Raw genomic sequence first — 22,316 nt, forward strand, 5'->3', positions numbered from 1 at the left:
CCCGGGGGTCACACTGCCTCTTCGGAAGCTGCAGGACTTAAAACGCACCATATGACGCACCGTCGCTGTTATAGGTCCTCCAAACTGGCGTTAAAGTGCGTCAACTGTGGCGTTAAAGGGGCTTCCGAGGTGCGGTTGGGCGTTCGGGGCTGTCTCACCGGGATTTTGAAGTTGCCGCTGGATGGAGGAGGACGTGATAGGCTGAGAGGCGAGGCTGTGGAAGAAAGGAGCTGCTGCGCTCTCAGTCAGTGGAGCAGAGCCGAGCCGCTGAGTGGAGCAGAGCTCTCTCTCGACGACCAGCCAGCAGAGGAGGAGAAAAGAGAGAGAAGAGAGAGAGAGACGTGACACCGAACCTTTTATTTTGTAATTTTATTTATTGATCTCTCGCGGTGTCGTCGCCTCGAACAACATGTAACTTGTTGGCCTCACCTCAACTATATTCATGCCTTTTGGAAGAGCCGGGAGCGAGTGCGCAGAGCCGAGCAGCCAGCGAGCCGTCCGGGCCGATGGAACTTATTGTTGTGCGTTTGTTTTGACTATGTTCTCCCAGACCGAGTTTGGCTTCTGTCCGTCTCCGTTCGCCGTCGACCCTTGATTTTTGTTGTTGTTGTTGTTTTTGGGGTTTTTTTGGTTTTGGTTGCGGAGGGGGATTTTACAAGCGAAACATCGAGAGGGGGAGGATTCCGCAAAGCTTTTCGTCCAAGAGCCGGGGATTTAAATCGTCGTTCGGTGGAGCTCCGGGAAGAGGCGAGAGTCAAAGAAAAGACATTCATGTGGCCATTCTCTCTATAGCCAAACATTTTGATCTGGGGGGATTGCATAATGAGCAAGGAAAGACCCAAGAGGAATATCATTCAAAAGAAATACGTAAGTACAAACATTACATTTGTCCCGAAATGTTCCGCACGCAGCCTCTTCCTATTCAACTTGCTCGTTTCGATGAAAATGCGTAAACTTTGATAGGGGACTGGGGAGGTGTTTTTTTTTTTTTTTTTTTTTTTTTTTTACATTTATACATTTACCATCCTCATATATTTGTTAAAATGTAACGTCGTACGGTGCGTTTTTTTTAATGTGGGGATGTGTATTCACGGTGTGTGTTGCGGACGTTTCTTCGACATCAGACACGTTTTAAACGATTTGAACATCGGGTGCTTTGGAGGCTCGTCTGGATGTGGGATGCACGCGCCGCGCGCTCCGGTTTGGCTTTAAAAAAAACAAAACAAAAAAAAAAAACCCCAACAACCTAGAAAAGGTATTTTAGCTCGGAACACTTGGCGAGCAGTTTGGGGAATAAAATAACGATATTGTAAAATAAAAAGCCCCGGCTTTTGTTCGCTCCCCGGTTCTTTTGCCGGTGAAGACGAGGCTGTCGGCCATGGCTCAGCTATTTCGGCTTCCATTTCGTCCCATGCTGAGCATTTCATCTCCGAGCTTTTTTACCCCTTTTATAGTCCACCTTAAAGCCCGTGCGTGTGTGTGTGGAGTTGATCGTCCACATTGTGAGTGTGTCTATATTCCTCCTATAATTGTGTTCTCGCTGGGCTGCACGCGGACATGTTTCTTGGACTGTTGTGGCTCTTTAATTTTCTCCACAAGCAGCAGCAGCAGGAGGAGGAGGAGGAGGAGGAGAAGAAGGAGAAGGGGGTCATACGATTCAGCACATTCATTGAATTTGCAGCTCGGGGACTCTCCTGGACTCTGGGCCTCCAGTCCGGGCTCCCTGTGACCTCTGGACGAGCGGCAGCTTTGATGGGAGAACTCCATTCTGTTTTTGTTATTTGTTTTCTAAATATTATTATTCTGGGCGCTCCACGGTGGACGTTCAGGTCCCTCGGCCACCTTGTTTCTCCCCGATCTCCTCCGCGTCTGCTCGCTGCGTGTGGATCCAGTGTCTTTCCTCCACGATCCTCTCTTTTTTAAAAGCCTCCAGTCGCATTGCAGAGGCTTCATGTATGAAGCGACCATTTTCTTTCTGGTGGTTTTATGGGGCTGCAAGACTGACGACTTTCAGATCAATCTCTCATGCAATTGTAGCGCCCCTTTTTCTTTTTTTCTTGAAATAAATACATTTTTAATGCATGAGAGTTTTAATAGTTTACAGTGGGGCTCCACACTGGGCCTTGAGCTGGTTAAAGTTTAGTTGCGCTTCTTCGGTCGTGGCTGTGGAAGATGCTCACGTGTCCCTAATGGGCGCAGTGTGTTACGTTTAATTGCACGAGGCATCTCACGTCTGTTAAAGCCAAAGACCCCCCCCCCCCACACCTCACCCCACCCCACCCCAAATCCTCCCCCATCCTACTCCTCCTCCCCCTTCACCCAAACACCATGTGCACTGTTTGGAAGAATGCGTTTCTTCCTGCAGCCACTTTTATTACTCCATTCCAAAACAATCAGTGATTTCTTTTTGTTGGGGGTGGGGGGGGCATACAGAGTCAATCTGAGCAACAGGTTGATGTTTTTTTTTTTTTATCAGACTTGATATGAAGAGTTTAGTGTTTCTTTTTTCTTTGTGTCTCCCAAACAAAGTGTGGACAGTTAAAGACACACGCACTAAAATAATCAGACTTGCAGGAATTCTTCTCATTTCACTCATGACTTCCTTTTTATTTGTGTCTGTGCGGTTTTGGCTTCATAACTGTGTCGAAAATATTTTCTTGACCCTTTGCAAGCAGTGCTCATTGGATTTAGTTTTGTGAGACGTTCACACGTCGTTGGGCTTTCCTATAAACCACACAACGTTTTGTCACTTTAATGCAGTGCTTCAGCGTCAAAAGTGTAGGCAACGACATTCGTTTACTGGAAAGTAACGCAGATGTGAGTCACATACGTAGAAGGTCGATGTTCAAAATGACTGGGAAAGTTACCCGAGCACATTGTTTTGGGGTATATTCAGACAGTGTAATAATGAATTACAATAATATTTAACCACATCAGTGATGTTCCCAGCTGACATTAAATGAAAGCTGATTTGACACTTCAGTTGTAACTTTTCTAATCTAATCAAGCTTTCATTGTCTCAATGATTCTTTTAACCAGAAATTATGACTAAGAGACAAAATCCCCCCTTTTTTTATTGAGCTGTTGTACAATGGCCAATGGGAGTCACACTTTCTATAAGTGGAAAAGCTTTTGTCCATTCATAACTTGGTTTTATAATTAGGACTGGAACCGGCATTGAGAATGGGTTTTTTTTTGGGGGGGGGTGGTACTGTGACCGTGCCCGATTCTGTCCTGTGTGTTTGTGTGTCACATCTGTCATGTGTTTTCGGCAGCTGCACGGTTGATGCATGTTGTCTGGCTCGGACCAACACGGGCTCACAAACGTGCATTTCTACCACAACCTAGAGTCCAGATCCTTAAGCAACCCCCCCACCTCCCCAGGCTTTAAGATAGGACTCTTGGCCCTTAGTGATCTCCCCTCCCCCCTCCCCCCCCCTAATTGGCGTAAGACAATTATACATGCTTGGCTTAACCATTTCCCCTGAAACATGAGTGTGAGTTGTTACCCCCCATCCTCTGCACCCAAACACTCGCGATCAGTGAATATTAAAATTCACCGCTCATAAAATGATTTGGAATGGGGGGGGGGGGGGGGGGGGGGAGTGGTCCTTAAGAAGAACAAATTTTTATTTCAGTGGTTAAATAATCTATAGTTTTTTCGTATGTGTTAATGTCTTGAAGTCAGAGGCTGTGAAATGACGGAGGTATCAAGCGGTAACGTGTGGCAGTGTTGTTCAGTTTAACGAAACATGACACACACTGAGTGTGTGTGCGTGTGCGGTAGCAGAGTACAGCTCAGTGAAGCCAGGGCCATTTTGTGCAGAGTCGGCTCTTCCTGTAGGCCCCAGCTGGGTCGAGGCCTCCGATTCAAAGGTTGTGTGTGTGCAAGCGAGTGTGTGCGGTAAGTGCATGTTTGTGTGCACGCCTGGTGTGTGTGGGACAAGCACAGCTGCTGCAGGGGCCTTTACAAATGTAAAGAGGCTGTCAGTGTTTGTTTCATCAGGCGCACAACTGATGAGGGCCAAGTTGAAAATCCATTGCACTGCGAGTGTGTGCGTCGGGCGTGCACAAAAAGAGGAAACAAAAATAAAGAGCGGGGGCAGAACAGGGAGTGCAAAGGCACAGACTCTCCCCCTCCTCTCCTCCTTTTTCCTCTCTTTATCTCCCCCTCTCCCCGTCTCTCTGTCTCGCTCGCTCGTTCTCGGCGCTGTCCAAAGTGAAATGTGGGCCTCATGTCGGACCATGAAGAGAGGGTCACCGGGTTGTTTTTTCACCGTGCCTGAGCCTCAATGCGCTTCATTTAACCTTATGTTTCAATGCAAATTCTTCTTTCATAAGCTCCCTTCTCCTCACGTGTGCAACATGGCAGGGTTCACTCCGCCACCCCACTGTCACTATGGCTACCGGCTCACACCAAAGTGTACTGTGGCAAAAGCAACGTTTTACTGCCTGTTTATTTTACTACGTTCACTATGGTGACGTTCCACGTGGCACATGTGAAGGGTAAAAGATAAAAGCGCTTCCCGTTTCTGTTGCTTTCGCTTTATTTTGTCATGGGTTTTTTTTTTTGGTGTGTTTTTTTTCCCCCTATCAACGTACACTGGGAAAGAGCGCGAGGTGACGAGCGTTTCAAGTGTGAAGCCAACAGTCTGCCGCAGAGATAAGATTGAACAAAAGGCAACAGAGAACAACCCTGTTTTGAGAGTAACATCACTGCGCTTTATTGTCTGTTAGTCACCAGCAGAGAAAAATAAAAAGAAGGGCTACTTTGATCACACTGCCAGACTGCATCAGGGTGGCACAAAAGTAACTGCGGCACGGAACTCGTGAAGATCAGCAGCAGTTTACACAAAATGGAAAATAATTGAAAGAAACCACACGCTTCAGTCACTGGCGGTGGTCAGGGAAAGACACCCGGCAGGAAACGCACACGGCCGTATGCGTTCTGCGTTCTTCGTCGTGCCGTGACACATTTTGAAAAAAGCTCTGAAGTTTGGCAGGCAGGTGAAGCTCAATAAGCTTTAGAATACGTGCCTTCCTTCCTAAACGGAAAAGAAGAATCCTTCCCACTCCTCGCATCTCTCTGGTTTCTCCTCTTGCAGAGCCCATCCACTCCAATAAAACAAATGCTGAAAGTGAAGCTGGCAACAGTTGTACGTATTCTTAAAGTTTCTGCTGAAAAAACGGCGAAGGCCGTGTCTTTTACCATCATCTGCCACTATGAAGTACGATTTAGAAAGTTTATTCCATCGTTACTGTCGGTCTGCAGATAAAACGGAGGATTGTTCACTGGGCCAACGCATTGCAGCACAACTCTTCTCGGAGTCCCTCTTTATTCTGGACTCTTTAATTTATTTTATTTTCTATATCTGTTTTCTGCAACATTATGTCACACACTGCAAAAAAAAAACCCAACCCTCCTGTTATGTAATATGACCTTCTGTCTTATCAGCTGTTGGCATTGAGCGCAAACTCTTCGCTGGCTCTCGTACACGCTGATACATGCTCAGGCAAAGGTCTTTAGGTGTGCACCCGCAGTCAGTAGGTGAGATAAACGGGTTTTAAGGCCAATCATCTCCGCTCTCATGAAGGCATCGGTGGCTTAGTCTATTTGCAAGCATAATGTCATAAAACTGGGTGTGACTGTCTTTGTTATCCCGCGTGTGCGTTTCTGTCAGGAGCCTGTGTAGGTGTGTTTTACAGTGTATGCTCCAGTAGTTGGACAGAAGGCGTGTTTGGACATAGTGCACTGTGTGTGTGTGTGTCACGTATACCACTTGTGTTCCCTGTGTGCTCGTCTTCATTCGAGTGATTTATATCCTCCTGCCCCCGTAGGTTTGGATGGAGACGGGGGAGTGAGACAGCTGGTCAGGCCCTGTGTGTGTGTGTGTGTGTGTGTGTGTGTGTGTGTGTGTGTGTGTGTGTGTGTGTGTGTGTGTGTGTGTGTGTGTGTGTGTGTGTGTGTGTGTGTGTGTGTGTGCGCGCGCGTGCGTGTGCGTGCGTGCGCGTGCGTGCGCGCTACAGCTTATCCGTTCAGGATCCTTATGAAGCTGAATCAACACTTTAGCTTTGTCTTTCGTTTGGCCTTGTCGGATTTAAAGAGCTATAATGGAACGACAAGAGAACTATACTTGGTGTTACTATTTTGATGATTTGTTTTTCAAACATGGACACATATTTATGTTTTTGTTTTTAAGGAGAACCTACGAAAATAATCTCCAGGTAGTTTTGTATCTACCGTAGTTTGGAATTCAGCTTAGCCACTGGCTTCGATTTAAGCTGCAGCTCTGAATGAGGAGGTATTATCTTGTTTTTCAGCCTGTTTTGAATCACCGAGCCATTGTAGCTTAGACCGGCATTAGCTTTTAATGAGCATTATGCGCACCTCATGGACAAACCTCTTGACCGATCTCTGTACGCCCTCTCCCCCACTCTTCATGTCAACTACATCAGTTTAATAAACACTCCTCACATTTTCATCCTGTGGTCAATCCCGTCTGATCCCCTATTGTGACTCTGTCGTCTTTAAACATCCAGTGAATTAAGCCTCAAGGGATGAAGCAACAGAGCAGAGGCTCAGCCCGTATCGATCCTCCATTACTCCCTCCCTTTCTTCCTAGAATATCACAGTTTCGTGCGCGATACCAGGCGGTAAAGACAGTATGCCACATTACAAAATGTCTCTGGTTGGGAAATCCCGGCGCTTTCTCTCTGATATGTGCTGACGTGTCACATTTTGCGTGATGATCAGCTGGCTGCACACTGTTGTCAAGACGGTAGCCTTCAGCTTCTCGGTATACATTCAGAATTCTTCTTGTTGCAATGTCACAAGCTTCATACCAAGCGCAGTGATCGATGAATCATTGGTTTATGATGGAGCGTTTAGTCAGTTTCAGCCAACGAGCCTCTGCCCGCTCTGTTCACGTCCTCTTTGGACTGCTGCCTTGGCCAATGATTTGCTCCCTCGTGAGTGCATTTTCCAGTGATAACTTTTTTTTTTTTTTTTTTTATATCTGACTATCATTATACCCTTTTTCACTATAGTCATTTGTGGCTCTTCAGCTTGCGTGGCTAGTTACGGCACAATGACCTTCCCAGCGTTAAAGAGCTCTCCAATGCAACCCTTTTCACCAAGCGTTTGGCCCCTCATGAGGGAGGCCTTAATTCAGGGTGGCACCCCCCCCCCCCCGCCCTACCTCCTCCACCCCCTCTGGCCAGGCGAGTAATGAGCCAGCAGAGTGAAGTAGCTCCGTGACCACTGTTGATGCCTAATCTCTACTTTTCAGCCCGCGTGGAAAAAAGTAGAAGATGCGGCGTGCGGCAAAGAGGCTTTGCACAAAGCTTATTGATTCAAGGCAGAGGGTGCGAGTGTAAATCTGATGATGTTTGACTGATTTAGAGCAAAATGACTGGTTACGGAAAATTAAAAAAAAAAGGTGTTAACTGCGTCTGGCCCGCGCTAGCGGCAATTATGCTATTCCAAACTGTATTTAGGAGGATTGGACAAGAGCGAGCTTTCATGCTGAAGCACGGTTGGGGGAGGGGTCTCCACGCCGCCGCTGCAGCTGAGTTGTCGGATGCGCCGGTCGGCTCTCGTCAGCTCGCATGTGAGAGAATGGGAGGAACGGGGGGGGGGGGGTTGGGGCCGTAAGAGGCAGAATAAATGGTTTGCTTGATTTGCAGGTGAATATATACACATTCTCTTTTCATCCATGTGACGCCCCCATTCTCCGAACGCCACAAGAAACACATTAACCCCCCCCCACGCACCCTCCCCGCTCCATCTCGTCTTGTAATAGAATAGTGAGTGGAATTTTTGACTCGATTCCACTCTATCGCTCTCTACTCCTCCCTCTCTGTTACTCAGCACAGCTCGGAGGAGAGGAAACAGGCGCCGGGAGCTTTTTCAGTGGGACACTAGTGGCGAGACGACGGAGTGAAATCAAGTATTTTTTTCCTCTCGCTTCGCCGGATAACTTGGAGAACAGAGAACAGGCCGCCGCACTGTCGCGGGGATCCGATTTGATTTCAATGCGTGTTTGCATGCGGTAATGATTTGTTTGGGCGGTTGTTGATAGTTCTTCCCGTTTCGCCGTCTCGCATTCAGTCAACATCTTGCATTCTTCAATCTGTTTTGATTTAGGCTGCCAGAAGAAACTTTGCTATCCTGTACAGTTTGATATGACACACGTGTGTGAATCCACCCCCTTCAGCACCTCCTGCCAGAAAGACATACACATCACACACCAGCACGCGTATTCTGGGGTTTTCTCGTTTCACTTTTTTTGGTCAGGCTTTTGTAAATTTTAATACTATTATGGACTGTAAATTGTTTATCTGTGCTGTTAATGCCCCATAAAACATTCTTGCTTGCAATGCAAAGCACTTTTAGGGTGTCCTTGGGCTTTTTCTTATTTTACCCCTATAAATGGAAATCATTATGAAAAAAGGAATGAATTGATTGATTTTTTTCCCCCCCATTCTTATTTGTCTATTGATTTTTTTTTTTTCTCTCAAAGCAAAAGGTCTTTTTTTCCCCCAAATTTTTCCACAGAGAGAGATGGAGGTATTGTTCCTCGTGTTTTAACCTCTGCTCAATAGATGAGTGCTTTTACAATTCTCTCGGCTGCATGGTTTCCTCCAGGCCTCACAGCAGGGAGCTTTAGTTCATGGTGCACTCGGGGAATGGCACCGAAGTCTGCGTTGAATGCCTGGCTGGTCTCCCCTGGCCCGGGATCAAACATCACAAAGCCCGGGGGGAAGCAGGCCAGCCCCCAGAATTCACAACCCGAGATCGACAAAGGGGCTAGGGGAAAAAAAAAAAAAAACATACAAGAGGATAGAAATAATTAAATTAAACTTCATCTCAAATGTAATCTCCTTATCTTCTTTTTTTTTTTTTTTAGAAATCAAATCCTCAATAACTGATGTAGACTTTCATGTTTGTAAACATAAAAGTTTGAGAATAGTTTGGGGAAAGAGACGATTTCTGGCCTGACAGTCGGATAGAGGCATGGTCATTTTCACACGCTAGAGACTAACTCCAAATCAACACCATTTGTGAGCCAACGAGCTGGAAGTTACCATGGCGATGAGAGGATGCCCTCACCCAGAGGCTCGACTTTCTCTCCCTGGATTCAGGTGTGCATGTGAGAAGCGTGTGCGTGATTTGGGGGATTTAAATGTCCAGCCGCCATGTTTCTATAGAGAATAAGAGACAATCACCTTTTTGTGGTGGTTGATAAACACGGTTCTTGGCATATATATGATTAAATCTGATAAGTATTTAACCCATCAACCTATTCATGAATCATCAGGGAACCAACTATTAAGTCACTGAATCAATGTCTTTTAGTCATTACCTTCTGTTATTAGAGTTTCATAACATAATAATGGTGTATTAGGTCTACTATGATGGAACTATTTAGAGTACATTACTATTACATATTAAGTAATAACTAAACATACCTATATACTGGGTCAATAATGTGAGATAATATACTTAAGAATGGAAATTATATCTATAAATGTGAGCCAGCAATTTTTTTCTCTCTCATGAAAACACTTTTAAACAGGGTTTACCCATTACAAAACTACAGTCTTAGCTTGATAAGAAAAATAAAAACAGGACCTTTGAGAAAATAGAAAATGTTCTGTTTGCCTAACACTGTTCCTCACTTAGTCATCGGTCTTTCTCGTATTGCCAAGTTGTTATGATGTATGCTGCAGTCAAAAGAAACTTTCACAATTCATGACGTGGACCTATTTCCTGACAGTCAATCATTTATTTTGCCCTCACTGATGGGTAGTTTTCACTTTGAACAGACATTACCAGTCACTCGGTGAAATCGAGATTGGAATTTCACATTACTCATAACAGTCACTTACGGCAGTTCTTGTCAATTCCACTTTTATTTCCTGTCTAGCACTTGCATAGATGTCTTGATTTACACAACTAAATTAAGTCATGCAAATCATGAGGTACCGGCAGCAAATGTATGTAGATGCAATAATGGCAAAGTTTTGCCTAGTTTTGGTAAAACAAATCTGTCTTTTTTTTTTTTTTTGTTCTCAAATGTTAAAGCTATATTTGACTCTGCAGCTGCCTTTCACCTTTTGTCTGTTAAAACTTGTCTCTTCGTAATTTTTCACCCTCATTTTAAAATTGATTAAATCTGCTAAATAAACAGAAAAATGATTTATGGCCCATTTTAATGGGGTTCAAACTGCCTTTACAAACCTGTCTGCAAAAAAAAAAAAGGTTTGTCTTTTTGTCAATTGTTAACATAGCTTAAAATCACAAAGACCTGCAGTAATATGCAATAAATAATGCATTTTTCAACAGCTTTGATCAAGTGTGTGAGTAACTCTTGGAAGTGGGGGTTCAAACTTTGAGGTTTTACCTGTCCCAAAAAAACACAACAAAAAAACAAACCCTGGGCAATAATGGCTCCTGCTTCAATATGCTGGCGTGAGCGCGTGTGTCAGCAAGAGTCAGACTTCTCTGTAACATTTTGGAAACGATCCATGTTCTCGGAGGAAACCTGAGTGACAAAGCGCTTATCTAATTCATAGACGTCTCCCACCTACCCCACCGACTAAATGAGTCCAAAGCAAGCCAACACCTGATCAGTGCACCGTCACACTATCTCTCTCAACAATGACGTAACCACCCGGTCAGACGCTGCAGCTGGAGTTTGCAGTGATACGCGCTTGGCATTTGCACGTCTCCTCTGTGCTCGGCCAGAATTAATTTATCTCACTCCTCGCCGAGGCTTCCTTTTGAGGTCGGCTCTCAGCGATCGGGTTCGCTTCAAGCGGACACCTCGCTCTTGTGCAGCTCTGCTGACGCCATCTAATTGCCTCTAATGCATCCCCATCATTCTTCGTTCTCACTCCACCCACGCCATTATTCACCTCTTTCTTTACAGTCACGTGCTGTACGCTCTGCCTCCGCTACCTCTTCCCTCGCCTTAGCATTTGTCTTTTCTCTGCCCTCACCGTTTGTGCGTTTCCCCCATTTCTTGCCGTCCGTCACCTTTCCTTCCATCTGCCTCCTGCATGTCGGCGTCCGGGCCCCGCCGGCCGCTTTTATGTGCGGTATTATTGTGACTGGAGCAAGAGAGGGAGGGGCGGCGGGGTTGAAGTACAAGGGTTTTGTCCTAAACTTTGAGGTGAAAATCATTTCTTAATTGCCCCTTGTCGTCTTTTATTTGTGCCAATGGTTTATAGTAGGGAGTAGACTTCTGCAGAGAAACTCCCATGGCCAAGCTTTGGCTTTGTTTCCAAGCGTTCTGTGGATACAAAGTAATCCACACACACACACACACACACACACACACACACACACACACACACACACACACACACACACACACACACACACACACACACACACACACACACACACACACACACACACAGGCTTGCAAAGGGCTTACGATGTTGGACACAGCAGAATACAAAGGAAATAGGCTTTAGATGTAGCCCCATGAGGTCTCGGTGAGTGTAAATGAGCAGTGTCTTTACGGTCGGATGTTTTGGGAATTGTTTTATATCGTATGTGTTACTGTGGCCCAGCATTTTTAAAACACTCCTCTTGAGTTTTGCTTTTATGTTCGCATTGTATCTGCAGTTGGAGCAAACTTGTTTAATCGATAGAAAGCTTGAAGTATTTTCTTCTCGTTTGTCATTACGGTGGTGTCGTTGCTGTGGTTCAAGTTTTGTATTTCCTCTCCATGTGCATGTGGGTTTCGCCAGTTCCTTTTCACACTTGTAAAATGTTGTATCGGTATGAGTGTGTGTGTGTGTCACTTTCTCTTTCTCTGTGTGTTTGGACTGCTGACCTGTTCAGGATAAACTCTACCGTCTGATGTGCTCAGCTCCTCCACGATTTTGAATTTGATAAAGTGGTGTGCAAGATGGATGGATGAATGAATGACTCCTCAGTTAAATGATTTTAGTGTCAGACTTGTAACTTATCCGTGCATGGATCAGTTAAAGTGTACATTGATTTATTGGGTTTTGAGCCTGAGAAGATAAACGTTGGCATTCAATTTGCTTTGTTACATCTGAACTTCTGTTTATGTTTTAAAATATTTATTCCGAAATTTCGATCTTGAGTCGACTAATATTTAACACCTCTGCGTCATCTGACTGTTGTGATTTAAATCTTATTCTCCATTATTTAAACAGACCGTAAAGTGAAGTTGGTTTGGAGGGGACACACTCAAACTGACCATCTGACACTTGATTCTTACGATTCCCAGTAATTGCTAGTGGAGGGCCGCGGTGGCTTCCATTAACCATCACCCTAACTGGTAATCTAATCTCTTTGACAGTCTGCATCAGCCTCAATCTGCTGTAAGTTAAGCCCTGCCAGGCGTCCTGCAGTCTATAAGGTGCCATGCTGAAAGTGACGAGGAAGTGATGTTTGAGGTTTAAACTTTTGTTTGTTGAAAAGGTCTAAAAATGGATTGATTGTCCCGTCACAGAGCTATTTGGACATACTGGAGCTTATCTTTCTTATACCTCTTGTGTTCTCTTATGAACTCCTCCGGAGGCTATGTGAATTCTGAGGGTGGCTGCTTCGCTCGGCAGCAAAATTAGAGACAAACAGCCAAACAAGCTTGCAGCCCCCGACGATCACCGTGAAATCTGCCTCCCACCCTCCCTCCTTCTGTCTGTCTCGCTCCCACTCCCCTTTAATTTTGCTCGGCCGTAATATCCTACCTAGACTCTGATTGTTGTTTTCTGAGAGCTGGAGCGGTGTTGTTGTAACATAATCATTTAGTCTCCCTCCCGTGGTTCTGGCAAGCTGCACTCTGAAATCTATCCACTGCTCATTTTTATGGGGAGCGAATTTGTTGTAGCTACTGTGACTGCTGCTGGCTCGCCTTCGCTCCTTATTTACCAGAGTCGATGGATACCCCCCCCCCCCCCTCCCTCCGCAAAACATTTGAGGGGTGACACATGTTGGATATACATTTAATACGCCCAAGAGGTCATGCTTGTGAATTTGATTAGCGTGGCTGAAATCTAATAGTTTTATGCATTCCCTTCATCCTGATCTGTGGTGTTGGGAGCAAGACGAGAGGTTTGGTGCGTCTTCACGGTGAATCTCTGATCTGACATTGTAGTGTCGTTACTAGAAGATACACAAGGTGGTTGAGGGGATCTCTGGAGCGCTTTTTTTTTTTCTTCCTTCACTCGGGTCAGACTCATTGACCCTGAATGACTGTCTCACAGGATTCAGCAGAGCCATTTAACCTTGTGACATGCTGTCTTAAATAGTGCAAGCGGCCAAGGTGGTGTCATGGGAAATGAAGCCGCCGAAGTAGTCAGCATTTCATCTCTTTGTGTTTTTTTCGGTTTTAACACAAGCACCCCCTCTTTAGCTTTTGAACAATTTTGCTTTACAGTTGTGCACGCTCAGTGTGCGATGTACGAATTCAGCATGACATTGGACGTACCTGCCCACAAACCCTGCAAATAAACCCCACGCTGCTCCAACTCTTTTATTCACTTGCCTTGTTATTACATCTGTAGCGCACTCTAAATCCCACCAAATTCTCCCTTTGTGCATGTCACAGACAGGGGCGCCGGTAGGGGGAAAACTTTGATTGATTCATGGGGCCCTGTGCTGCACAGGAGCTCTGTAACATGACAGGGATTAGATATTTATTGTTTCAGGTCCGAAGTGAGCTGTTGACTTGAGGCCCAGAATTCCTCGCTGTTCGTCTGGTTGTAAGATCGTAAAGTGTGCTTAAATCTATTTTTTTTTCCAGCCTCTGCTGCCGTGAAGCGAAGTAGATGTTTGACTTTTTTTTTTTTTGGGCTGTAATTTTAAAAGCTGCATGTAGCACCATTCAATCTGCCTGCATCTGTCCTCAGACTTTTGTGGAAGTGGTTTCACTGCAGAGGTCCCCGAGCCGGAGCAGTCTATCATTCTCTCTTCTCATTAGTGTAAAAGCATGCCACATAAAATGATCTCTCTTCTTCTACACTGCAAAAACCAGAAAAAAGATCTTGTGCAGGGATTTGGATAAGTCCAGTCCTTGTAAATGGGGCTCGCTCTTGACAGGGAGTTTGCATATGATTTCCATAAACGAGGGTGTTGATGTATGAATAACTTGTCAGGCGGATTGATTTACGAAGGCGGCTGTCACTCACTGGCAGAGTTTATTGTGATCGTGCCCAACCTGACCAATCATAAGATGACTAACCGGCTAATTGACTGACTGACTGACTGATAACCGGAGCAGGGTTACAGAGTTCTGCGTTTCAGGAATCATCTAATTTATTTTATATTCGAGATGAGGAAAAAAAGTCACTCTCGTACGAGAATTTTCTTCCCTTTTGGGACAAATGTTCTGCACGGCGCTGAGCGAACAGATACCCATTCACAGGTTACGATGCCTTTTTTCTTTTTTTTGTCTTTGTCCCCTTTTTTTGTTCCTTCTTCCTCTCCTTTAGTGTCTGTCTCGCCTGTAGGTGTTATCAATGCAGCTATTGTCAGGGCTCAAAGAGCAGGAGGGCTCAGGAGACGTTCTAACAATGGGCACATGCTCCACCCCCCCCCCCCCCCCCACCCCCCGCGTGTGCGTGTGCGCGCTTGTGTGCGTGTGTGTGTGTAAGCAAGCCTTTGTGAGTCTGGGAAGCACCTCTCTTTCCTCAATCACCTGTTGTAGCTGTAGGTTTTACGGCAACAAAACTTAAAATTGCCCGGCTGAGACTCCGTGATGTGACACACCACAAGCAGACACCTGCGTGGTAATTTTACACTCCTGTGATTTAGCCAGGGATTTCACAAAGCTCCAGTTCTGTGTGGAAACTACCTGTTTTACTAGCCTCTAATTAAACTCCCTAAATGTGTTAAATTTTAACTCAATGGATCCCACATGCATGCTGCCTTTCTAAAAGTATCCATCCAAGATTTCCTGGTTAATGTAACAGTGCAACGCTTGTTGTATTTATTTACAACAACAAACAAGAAGTAAAGAATGTCTGTAACCTGGTGTATATTCATAAGCTGTAATCCAAGAGTTGCCTATTTAGAGTGATTTGCAGTTGACATGAGGTCACACACTGCGTTGAAAACCTGGAGTGGAGTTTTCAGGTATGAATAACTGCCTGTAACCAAACATCAAGTAACCCCAACAGAGGACAGGATGTGGTTGTGAATGCCTAAAGTGCCTTTCGCTCTAATATCGCTCCAAAAAGAAAAGTGGCATTGGCACTTGAGCAGCTTTTTCTGTCACTGTTTGACAATTTTAATTTATTACAGGAATTTGTTGAAGTAAGGCAGAGTACAAAGTGTGACAAGGTTGTTTTAGGTTGACAATAAGATAAAGGGAAAGTGTGTGTTGTATTTACAGCTGCAATAAAGGAGAATAAAGGATCGTTGGCCTTTATTTCAAAATGTCCTCTTTTAGAAACTTAAACATAACTAGAGTTCCGCTGGAGAGGTTGAAGTTTAAAAGGCACCTGTGTGGTAAGCATAATAACGTCCACACACACTCAAGACATTTCTCTGCTCCCCTTCTGTACCCTCATCGAATTCCTCTCACGTACACAAACAGACAAGATGGCTGCTTGAGGCTGCACTGGCTGTTAACACCTACAGTCTACACGAGGGGCACCTTTTTCTTTTTTGGTTGTCGTTTCCTCACCACATGAATGGGAGGGGGAGACTTTGGGGCTCGGAGCTCCTCTTGATGCTAAACATTCCCATAATGGGAACAGCAGTCTTTACTGCAGAGTTTATGTTGAGTGAGAGCGTGCCCAGTGTTTCCCTCTGAGTGACAGTAAAGAAGTAGGTCAGCAAAGAGACCCCGTTCAACCCGCGCTGAGCTGCTACTGCACATGTGTGCATATGCACTTGTGTGTGTGTGTGTGTGTGTGTGTGTGTGTGGGCATGTGTGTAATTTGCTTCCTTCCGCTATGAGGCAGCCTGACCTCCCTCAACGTGTGTGTGCGTGAGTGAGTGAGACGGCTGAAGCCCTGGCTGAGTGTCAGTGTAAGAAACCGAGTCAGCAGACTGACAGCTGAGACAGTGACAGAAGAAGAAAACTGGAGAGGGAGAACACTTTTTTTTTTTTAATGCTCATGAAAGAGGCAGAGGAAGGTAGAATGTGTCCAACGTGAGGAGGAGAAAGAAAGAGCTGAACACTACAGATGGTGAAACTGAATTCTCTCTCATACTCAGTTACACCGCTGTTGTTAGGGGATGGCTGAGCTGCTCCACCCCTTTCCCCCCCATGAGCCAATCCACGATCATATTCCTCCCCATCCTGCCGTCTGATTGGTGGGCTGTCTGAGCCAGTGGAATAAAATGGGATTGATGGGTAATCTGGGACTGAAGGTGGGGGAAGAGGGACAGAGGCTTAGGCCAGGACTAAGGTAAAACAAACTTGGGCATTGATTCAGTGGCACAAGGAAAACATAGTCGTGCCATTATATGGATGAAATGTACACTTGAGAGTTTTTGGAGGACACCAGCCAGGCACATTTTTGTGGAGTGAAGCGAAAGAAACACTACGTCTGGTTTGGAAAAGGCTTGTAATCACTGTGTGGGCATTGAATGCAGTGTGCTACACTACAGCATGTGTATGAGTTACTTTATTCTCTGCTTGATAGCTTGTGTTTTCAACCTTGCCCTCTTGACCTTGGTGATGTTTCCCAGAGCTGGTAAGATTGGAGGTTGACTACCTATTCGCATACGCTCCTGCTTTTTATATCAGAGAAAAGAATGGGGACATAAAGGATGTAGGATAATTAAGTCTCATCCAGACATTCATTGAAAAAGGACACATTGAAAAACATCGGACTTCTGGGTTGTAGAGAGAGTCATAAAAAGAAAGAAGTGACTAATGCGAAGGCCTTGGCGGAGAGGAAAAGCCACGGCTGCACTGTCTTCCCCCCTGGGTATTGTCATGGCTCTGAATGGCTAATAGGAAGTGAAACCAGAGCTGGAGATTGCTCCGTAATGGCTTCTGAGCTATGTCCTTGGGTGTGTTGTACACTATACAAGAGCTGCATTTTGTTTAGTTATGTTTATGAAGCCAGGGGAAAAAACCGGTACACATGGGTAAACATACTTTGAATGCAAGTTGTAGGTTTGAAAAAAAAATGTTTCTTTTATGTTTCAATTGTCAAGTCACATTTTTTATTTTTTTTGGCTTCTTTGAAAGGCTGTTTATTTCAGAGAAGGTTGTATTAATTCACTCAGTGCACATACATGTTCATCAGTGTCCTGTTAAAGGTGACAGACTATGCATATGGAGCATCACAACGGTTGTTTCCTGTGCTTCACAAGCATCCTTCATCCACCTCTTGTTTGTAAGACGCCATAAACATCTAAATGAATATAGATGAGGGGAGAAATCAGCACGTGTTAAAATCAATGGCCTGCCGCATGCAATGAAAACTGCTGCTTTCCACAAGTCTTGTCAATAAAGCATTGATTTGGAAATGTAGCCCCCTCTTTTATGCTGTGTTACATTACTTTACGAAAAAGCTCTGAGAGTGTCTTGTCTTTTTATCAAAACGTGAAAAAGCAGTGTTTTATCTAGAGAAACGGTTGAGAGAGGACACAGATATTCCAATTGTCATTGTTGTGCAAACGCTTTGGTTCTTTTTTTCCATTTCCGTTATTGCCACTGGTCTAAATTTCTTATCATATCTGTGTTATCCCCAGTATTGCCCACTCAGTCTGAGTAAAAGGCACACACACACACACACACACACACACACACAATTAGTAGAAATCCCCAAGTTTTAACTAACTGGAACCAGTTCAGAGAAGCCGTGCATCTGTCTCTTTTGTTTTCCTTCTGAAATGACACGGTTGCCACAAACCGCAAACTTTCACACCCTGTAAAGGAGAAAGTGTGTGCTCAGTTGAAGTGCTGGCCTGTAAGACCCAGCACCGTCTCCCCACTTTTAGCCAAAACCTGAAGGAATTAAAAAGGGTGAGTCAACGGTCCAGCGACTCTGAATAAGCCCAGAGGACAAACAGGCCCCAAGTTAATTATTCAAACCAGCGGGAGAGATGCCTGGCACGCAGATTGCACAGGGTTTCCCCAGGCATGGTGCAGGGGCCTCCTTCTTGACCTCCTGCGGTTTGGACACGACGATCACTTTGAGTGCCGTGTTTAAAAATAGCGATCTTAAAAATCAAGGCTCGTGTTGTGAATGTCCAAGATGAAATATTTAATGGGGCTTTTTCTAAATATGTCTGCTCCTGCGAGTTCAGCTGTGTTCGTGAAAGGAAAGGTTCCTGCGTCCATCGCTTCGGTCAAATATGCTCTAGTGAAACGCCACATTCAGGTAATATTGTTATCGTAGTCATTATCTTTACACTTCCCCCTGCCCCTCCTCCTCATCTTCCTCAGCTGCGGTGACGGGAAGACTACCTGATTTCAAATGAGTTTCATTGTGACATCAGTGGGGGAAGAAAAAAAAAAACCCTCTCTTTTCGTTGTTAAACATCAGAAGCTTTGAGAAGGGGGAAAAAAACATCTTCACATGTCATCAACGACTGGTTTTCCAAAAAAAAAAAGAGTCACTATCTTTAATGTTAGTTCCACTCAGGAACTACACTTGATTACCAGGAAATGGATCCCACGTGACATTTTTCTGTCGAGTTCGTGTTTGTATTAAGTGAAATTTAGTTTCTTCAGTTCTTATCCGGCAAATTAGCTCCACACAGTTTGAGCTCCGCCACACAGTGCTGAACATGGCCACACTGTTTTGAGCAGTAGTTAGAAACAGAACCTGACATTTGCCCCAGTATGGTGCTACTGTCTTTGATCCCACTTATCCCCGGATAACAAAAGAGAAATGGCAGCACGCTGTGTCTATAGGCAAGCCACATCATTACATTGTGTAGATGGTAATTTCAGTGTGCTCGTGTTTGTGCATGCGAGGCAGAGTGACTGACAGCGTGCGTAGGTGTGCGCACGCAGGGGGAAACGCCGCTTGTTCAAGACGGCGCACCACATTTTGCTCTTGCAGCACAGGCCCTCCGCCGAATCAGGAAGCTATTCACTTTACCGGCAAAGTGGCGGGTGTGACCCAGGCGCTAAGTGGAGGTGTGGAAATAAGGAGTGCAGTTGGCACGAACGTAAATGCTCTGACACACTCTCCTCCATTGTGACGAGCTGTACTGACATAATGCAAAACTCGGATTCACAGCAGAGGCGTTTTGTGTGGGTTTTGTATGTGATAAAATGCATGTTTAAATAGTCAAAACACACCTTCCCGCTGCTTCCACTTGGAATATGGTCTCTTTGCTTGAATATGATATTATATTAATTCAGTGGAGGTATTGTAGCTTTGATTAGATTTGACTGATTTATTAATTGTAATGCAAGGAAGTTTCGTCACGCCAAAGCAGATTTCTTCTGGGAAGCATTACAATTTCTTACCCAATATAAATAATTTTCTACTTCTAAGCAGACAAAGCCTTGTTGGAAGTGCAGCTCTAGTTACTACTAACTAGGATGTCAGTTTATTTTGCATAAACAAAAGGAAAGTGACAAAATCAAACTGGCATTTTTGTGTTGACTCATCTTGAACAAAATTGTCAAGGAATTTCGTGCTTAGTAACAATGAAGAAAAACATTTTTGTGTACAGAGTGAAGAAACGCATCCAGTCACAGATGCAAAAAAACAAAAATGCAAATTTTAAGGATGGAAGAGTCTGAAAGGGGAAAAAAATCACCTTTTCTTTAATTGCTTTCTATACTAATATTACTACATTACACATGAGTGTAATCTTCATTGTGAGTGTACTTACTGTAGATTGGTTCACACACTGCCCTTGTCTCCCCAGTTGCAAAAGTGTATCCGCGAGCCGAGCACTACATGTGGGTGGCTGGCTGGCTTACAAAGGCTTCAGTGTGCCGGCCTCTCTTCCCACTGAGTCCTCACTGTACTGTGCTCACACACAGAATTCCTGGATCTCTCAGACAGGATACCATCCTCCCCCACAATCCCAAGCTTCGTTGGGAAAGGGAACCCGGACAGTGAGCGATCGCAAACTGGGGGAAACCTTGACAATCGTCAACATTCCTGAGACTCCCATTTAGTAGTTTTATGGCAACAACAACAACAACAAAAATATCCAGCCCTCCCGAGAGTCGCATCATTCTGCAAAAAAAAAAAAAAAAACGCAAGGGGATTGACTGTGTGGGAAAACAATCTTGGGAAGTGGACGGGAGGGAAGAAAAAGAAAGAGCTTTTCATGTTGTACTTGTGGTTTGCACGGCTATCAGTAACACAGTGTCAAGGTTGGCCTGAGTCAAGTCGGCTTCCTCACCACAAAAACCCTCTTCCACTTATTTTGGGATGAAGTAAGCAAGGGAGGGGGGGGGGGGGGGGGGGGAACCCCAGCACTGCGATTTCGCTTCAAAGTGATTTTTGACTGGTGGTCAAGCCACTGAATGACTTCGTTTGGCAAAGAGAGCGGGCAGGGAGGGAGGCGAGGCAGAATAAGTTGTGAGCCAAATGAGACAGCGGGAGGGTAAAAAGAGAGGGAGAGCAACGGCGAAATGGAGCAAGGGAGCAGGTGTAGAGAGAGAGAAAAGAGAATAAGAGACCAGGGGAGGGAGGAAGAGATAGATCAATGACTGTTCCCTAAATAACGGATGTTTGGGGCGGCCGCTTTTTGGCCTGCCTTCCGCTGCGTGCAGACACTCACAGTTAACCTGTCTGCACCGCACAGCCACACTTCTGTGAACACACACATACACACACACACACACTCACAAGTGGCCTTTCCTGTACTAATTCAGTCCACCCCCCCCCCCCCCCGGTTGGTCTGGTTAGAGACTGTTAGCTCCAGACTGCCCCAGTGGTCAATAAATCCCCCAGAGCCTCCTGGGAGTTGTGGTTTTAGAGGGTCAGAGTCACAGAGAAGCCCTTACCCTCCCACTTCTCCACCCCGACTCGAAGTGTGTGGAGTCGACACGCAGTCTGACAGCCTCACACCAGGCTCAGCGTTACATTATCAATGCCTGTGTGTGAAAGAGTGTTTAAAAAAAAAAAGTTGTTCCTCTTTTGGTGTTCCTGGTTTTCTTCCTCTGTTCTCAGGTTCCATAGGGCCAACCGAATTCTGTCTGAGGAATCCTGGGAATGTTGGTGTGAATGTTGGTGTAAAGATCCAGCTAATGCCACGTCATTGTTGCCACAAAACATTTCTCTTCTATTGATTTACTCTTCCTCCCACTCCTTCTGTCAATATGAGAAGAAAAGGACAGGATAGATTTAGATTGATTATCTTCACACAAGCGAGTGGCCAACGTTTTTCTTTCGCGCCCTCCTATGATTGATTGTTTTGAGTGACCCTTTGTCTGGGGCGAAAAGGGAAAAGAGTGTGTTCACATACACTACTGTGTTTGGCTGCTAAGCTTTTTAGGGAAAGATAAATGCATTGCAAATCATTTTGAACTTGTTCCTCCTGCTCAGCAGAGATAAGGACACACACTGAAATGCACACAAGCACACGTTTGATTGTCTTTATGTGCTCTTGGCTCCTTTTGGGGGCGAGGGGGGGAGGCTATGAACAACAATCTGATGTCGAGGCCAATGCAAAGTGACATTTGAGTGGAAGATCTATTTAAGTCGTCGTCTGAAGCCCTAAACGTGCTCTACCCCGCTGAAATGTGCTCCTTGCTTCTCTGACTCTGGCACTTGTCCAACTTCTATGCGTGGGTGTTTTTATGTGATAGACAGAAAGAGAGAGAAAAATTGTCTTGATTACAACGAGGATACAAAGACGTACAAGGAGAGAAGGGCGAGGGTTTCATGCACCAATGCAGAAGACAACAATCATGAAGGAAAGGGTTCATTGTCGGGTTAAATCAGGATTCATATCTTGCTTTCTTTGGGTGTGGAGATACACTTTCAGTATTGAAATGCTCATAGTAATTGCATTAGGATTTCTTTGGGCCGGTAGCTACTCTCATACAGTCTATCAGCATATTGTGAATGAGGTTTTTGACTTTGTCTAATGTTGAAGTAATGAGGGCAGCCTGGAAAAGCTGGCAGCAGTGGCCCGCATGACCAGTGGAACTTCTTTTTTTTTTTTTTTTTGTAGAGAAATCTGTCAGCTCTATTACTCAAATCATGATGACAACACACCCACACAGTCACCATCACCACAACGTTTTTCCTGCTCGGCTCACATGAAGCCTTTCTCCTTTCTTTGCTCTTTTTGCTGATTCCAGCATACCTTGATTTTCCTGCTGCAAAGAAATGTTTCCTCATTGAAAAAAAAAAAAAAAAGCCTCCTCTGGGTTTCATTAAAT

At 45.0% G+C, this 22,316-nt stretch overlaps 1 protein-coding gene across 1 annotated transcript in view; it reads left to right on the forward strand.

Annotated features, from left to right (window-relative positions):
* The first annotated feature begins 289 nt into the window (after positions 1-289).
* jarid2b (jumonji and AT-rich interaction domain containing 2b) overlaps positions 290-22,316 on the forward strand; it is a 99,523-nt gene continuing 77,496 nt past the window's right edge. The window contains exon 1 of the mRNA XM_080516429.1: positions 290-867. Coding sequence (XP_080372555.1) covers positions 823-867 — 45 coding nt within the window. The 5' untranslated portion in view covers positions 290-822. The remainder of the gene's footprint in view (positions 868-22,316) is intronic.

This window comes from Blennius ocellaris (assembly GCF_963422515.1).
Source record: "Blennius ocellaris genome assembly, chromosome: 20".
In the NCBI taxonomy this organism is placed as follows: domain Eukaryota; kingdom Metazoa; phylum Chordata; class Actinopteri; order Blenniiformes; family Blenniidae; genus Blennius; species Blennius ocellaris.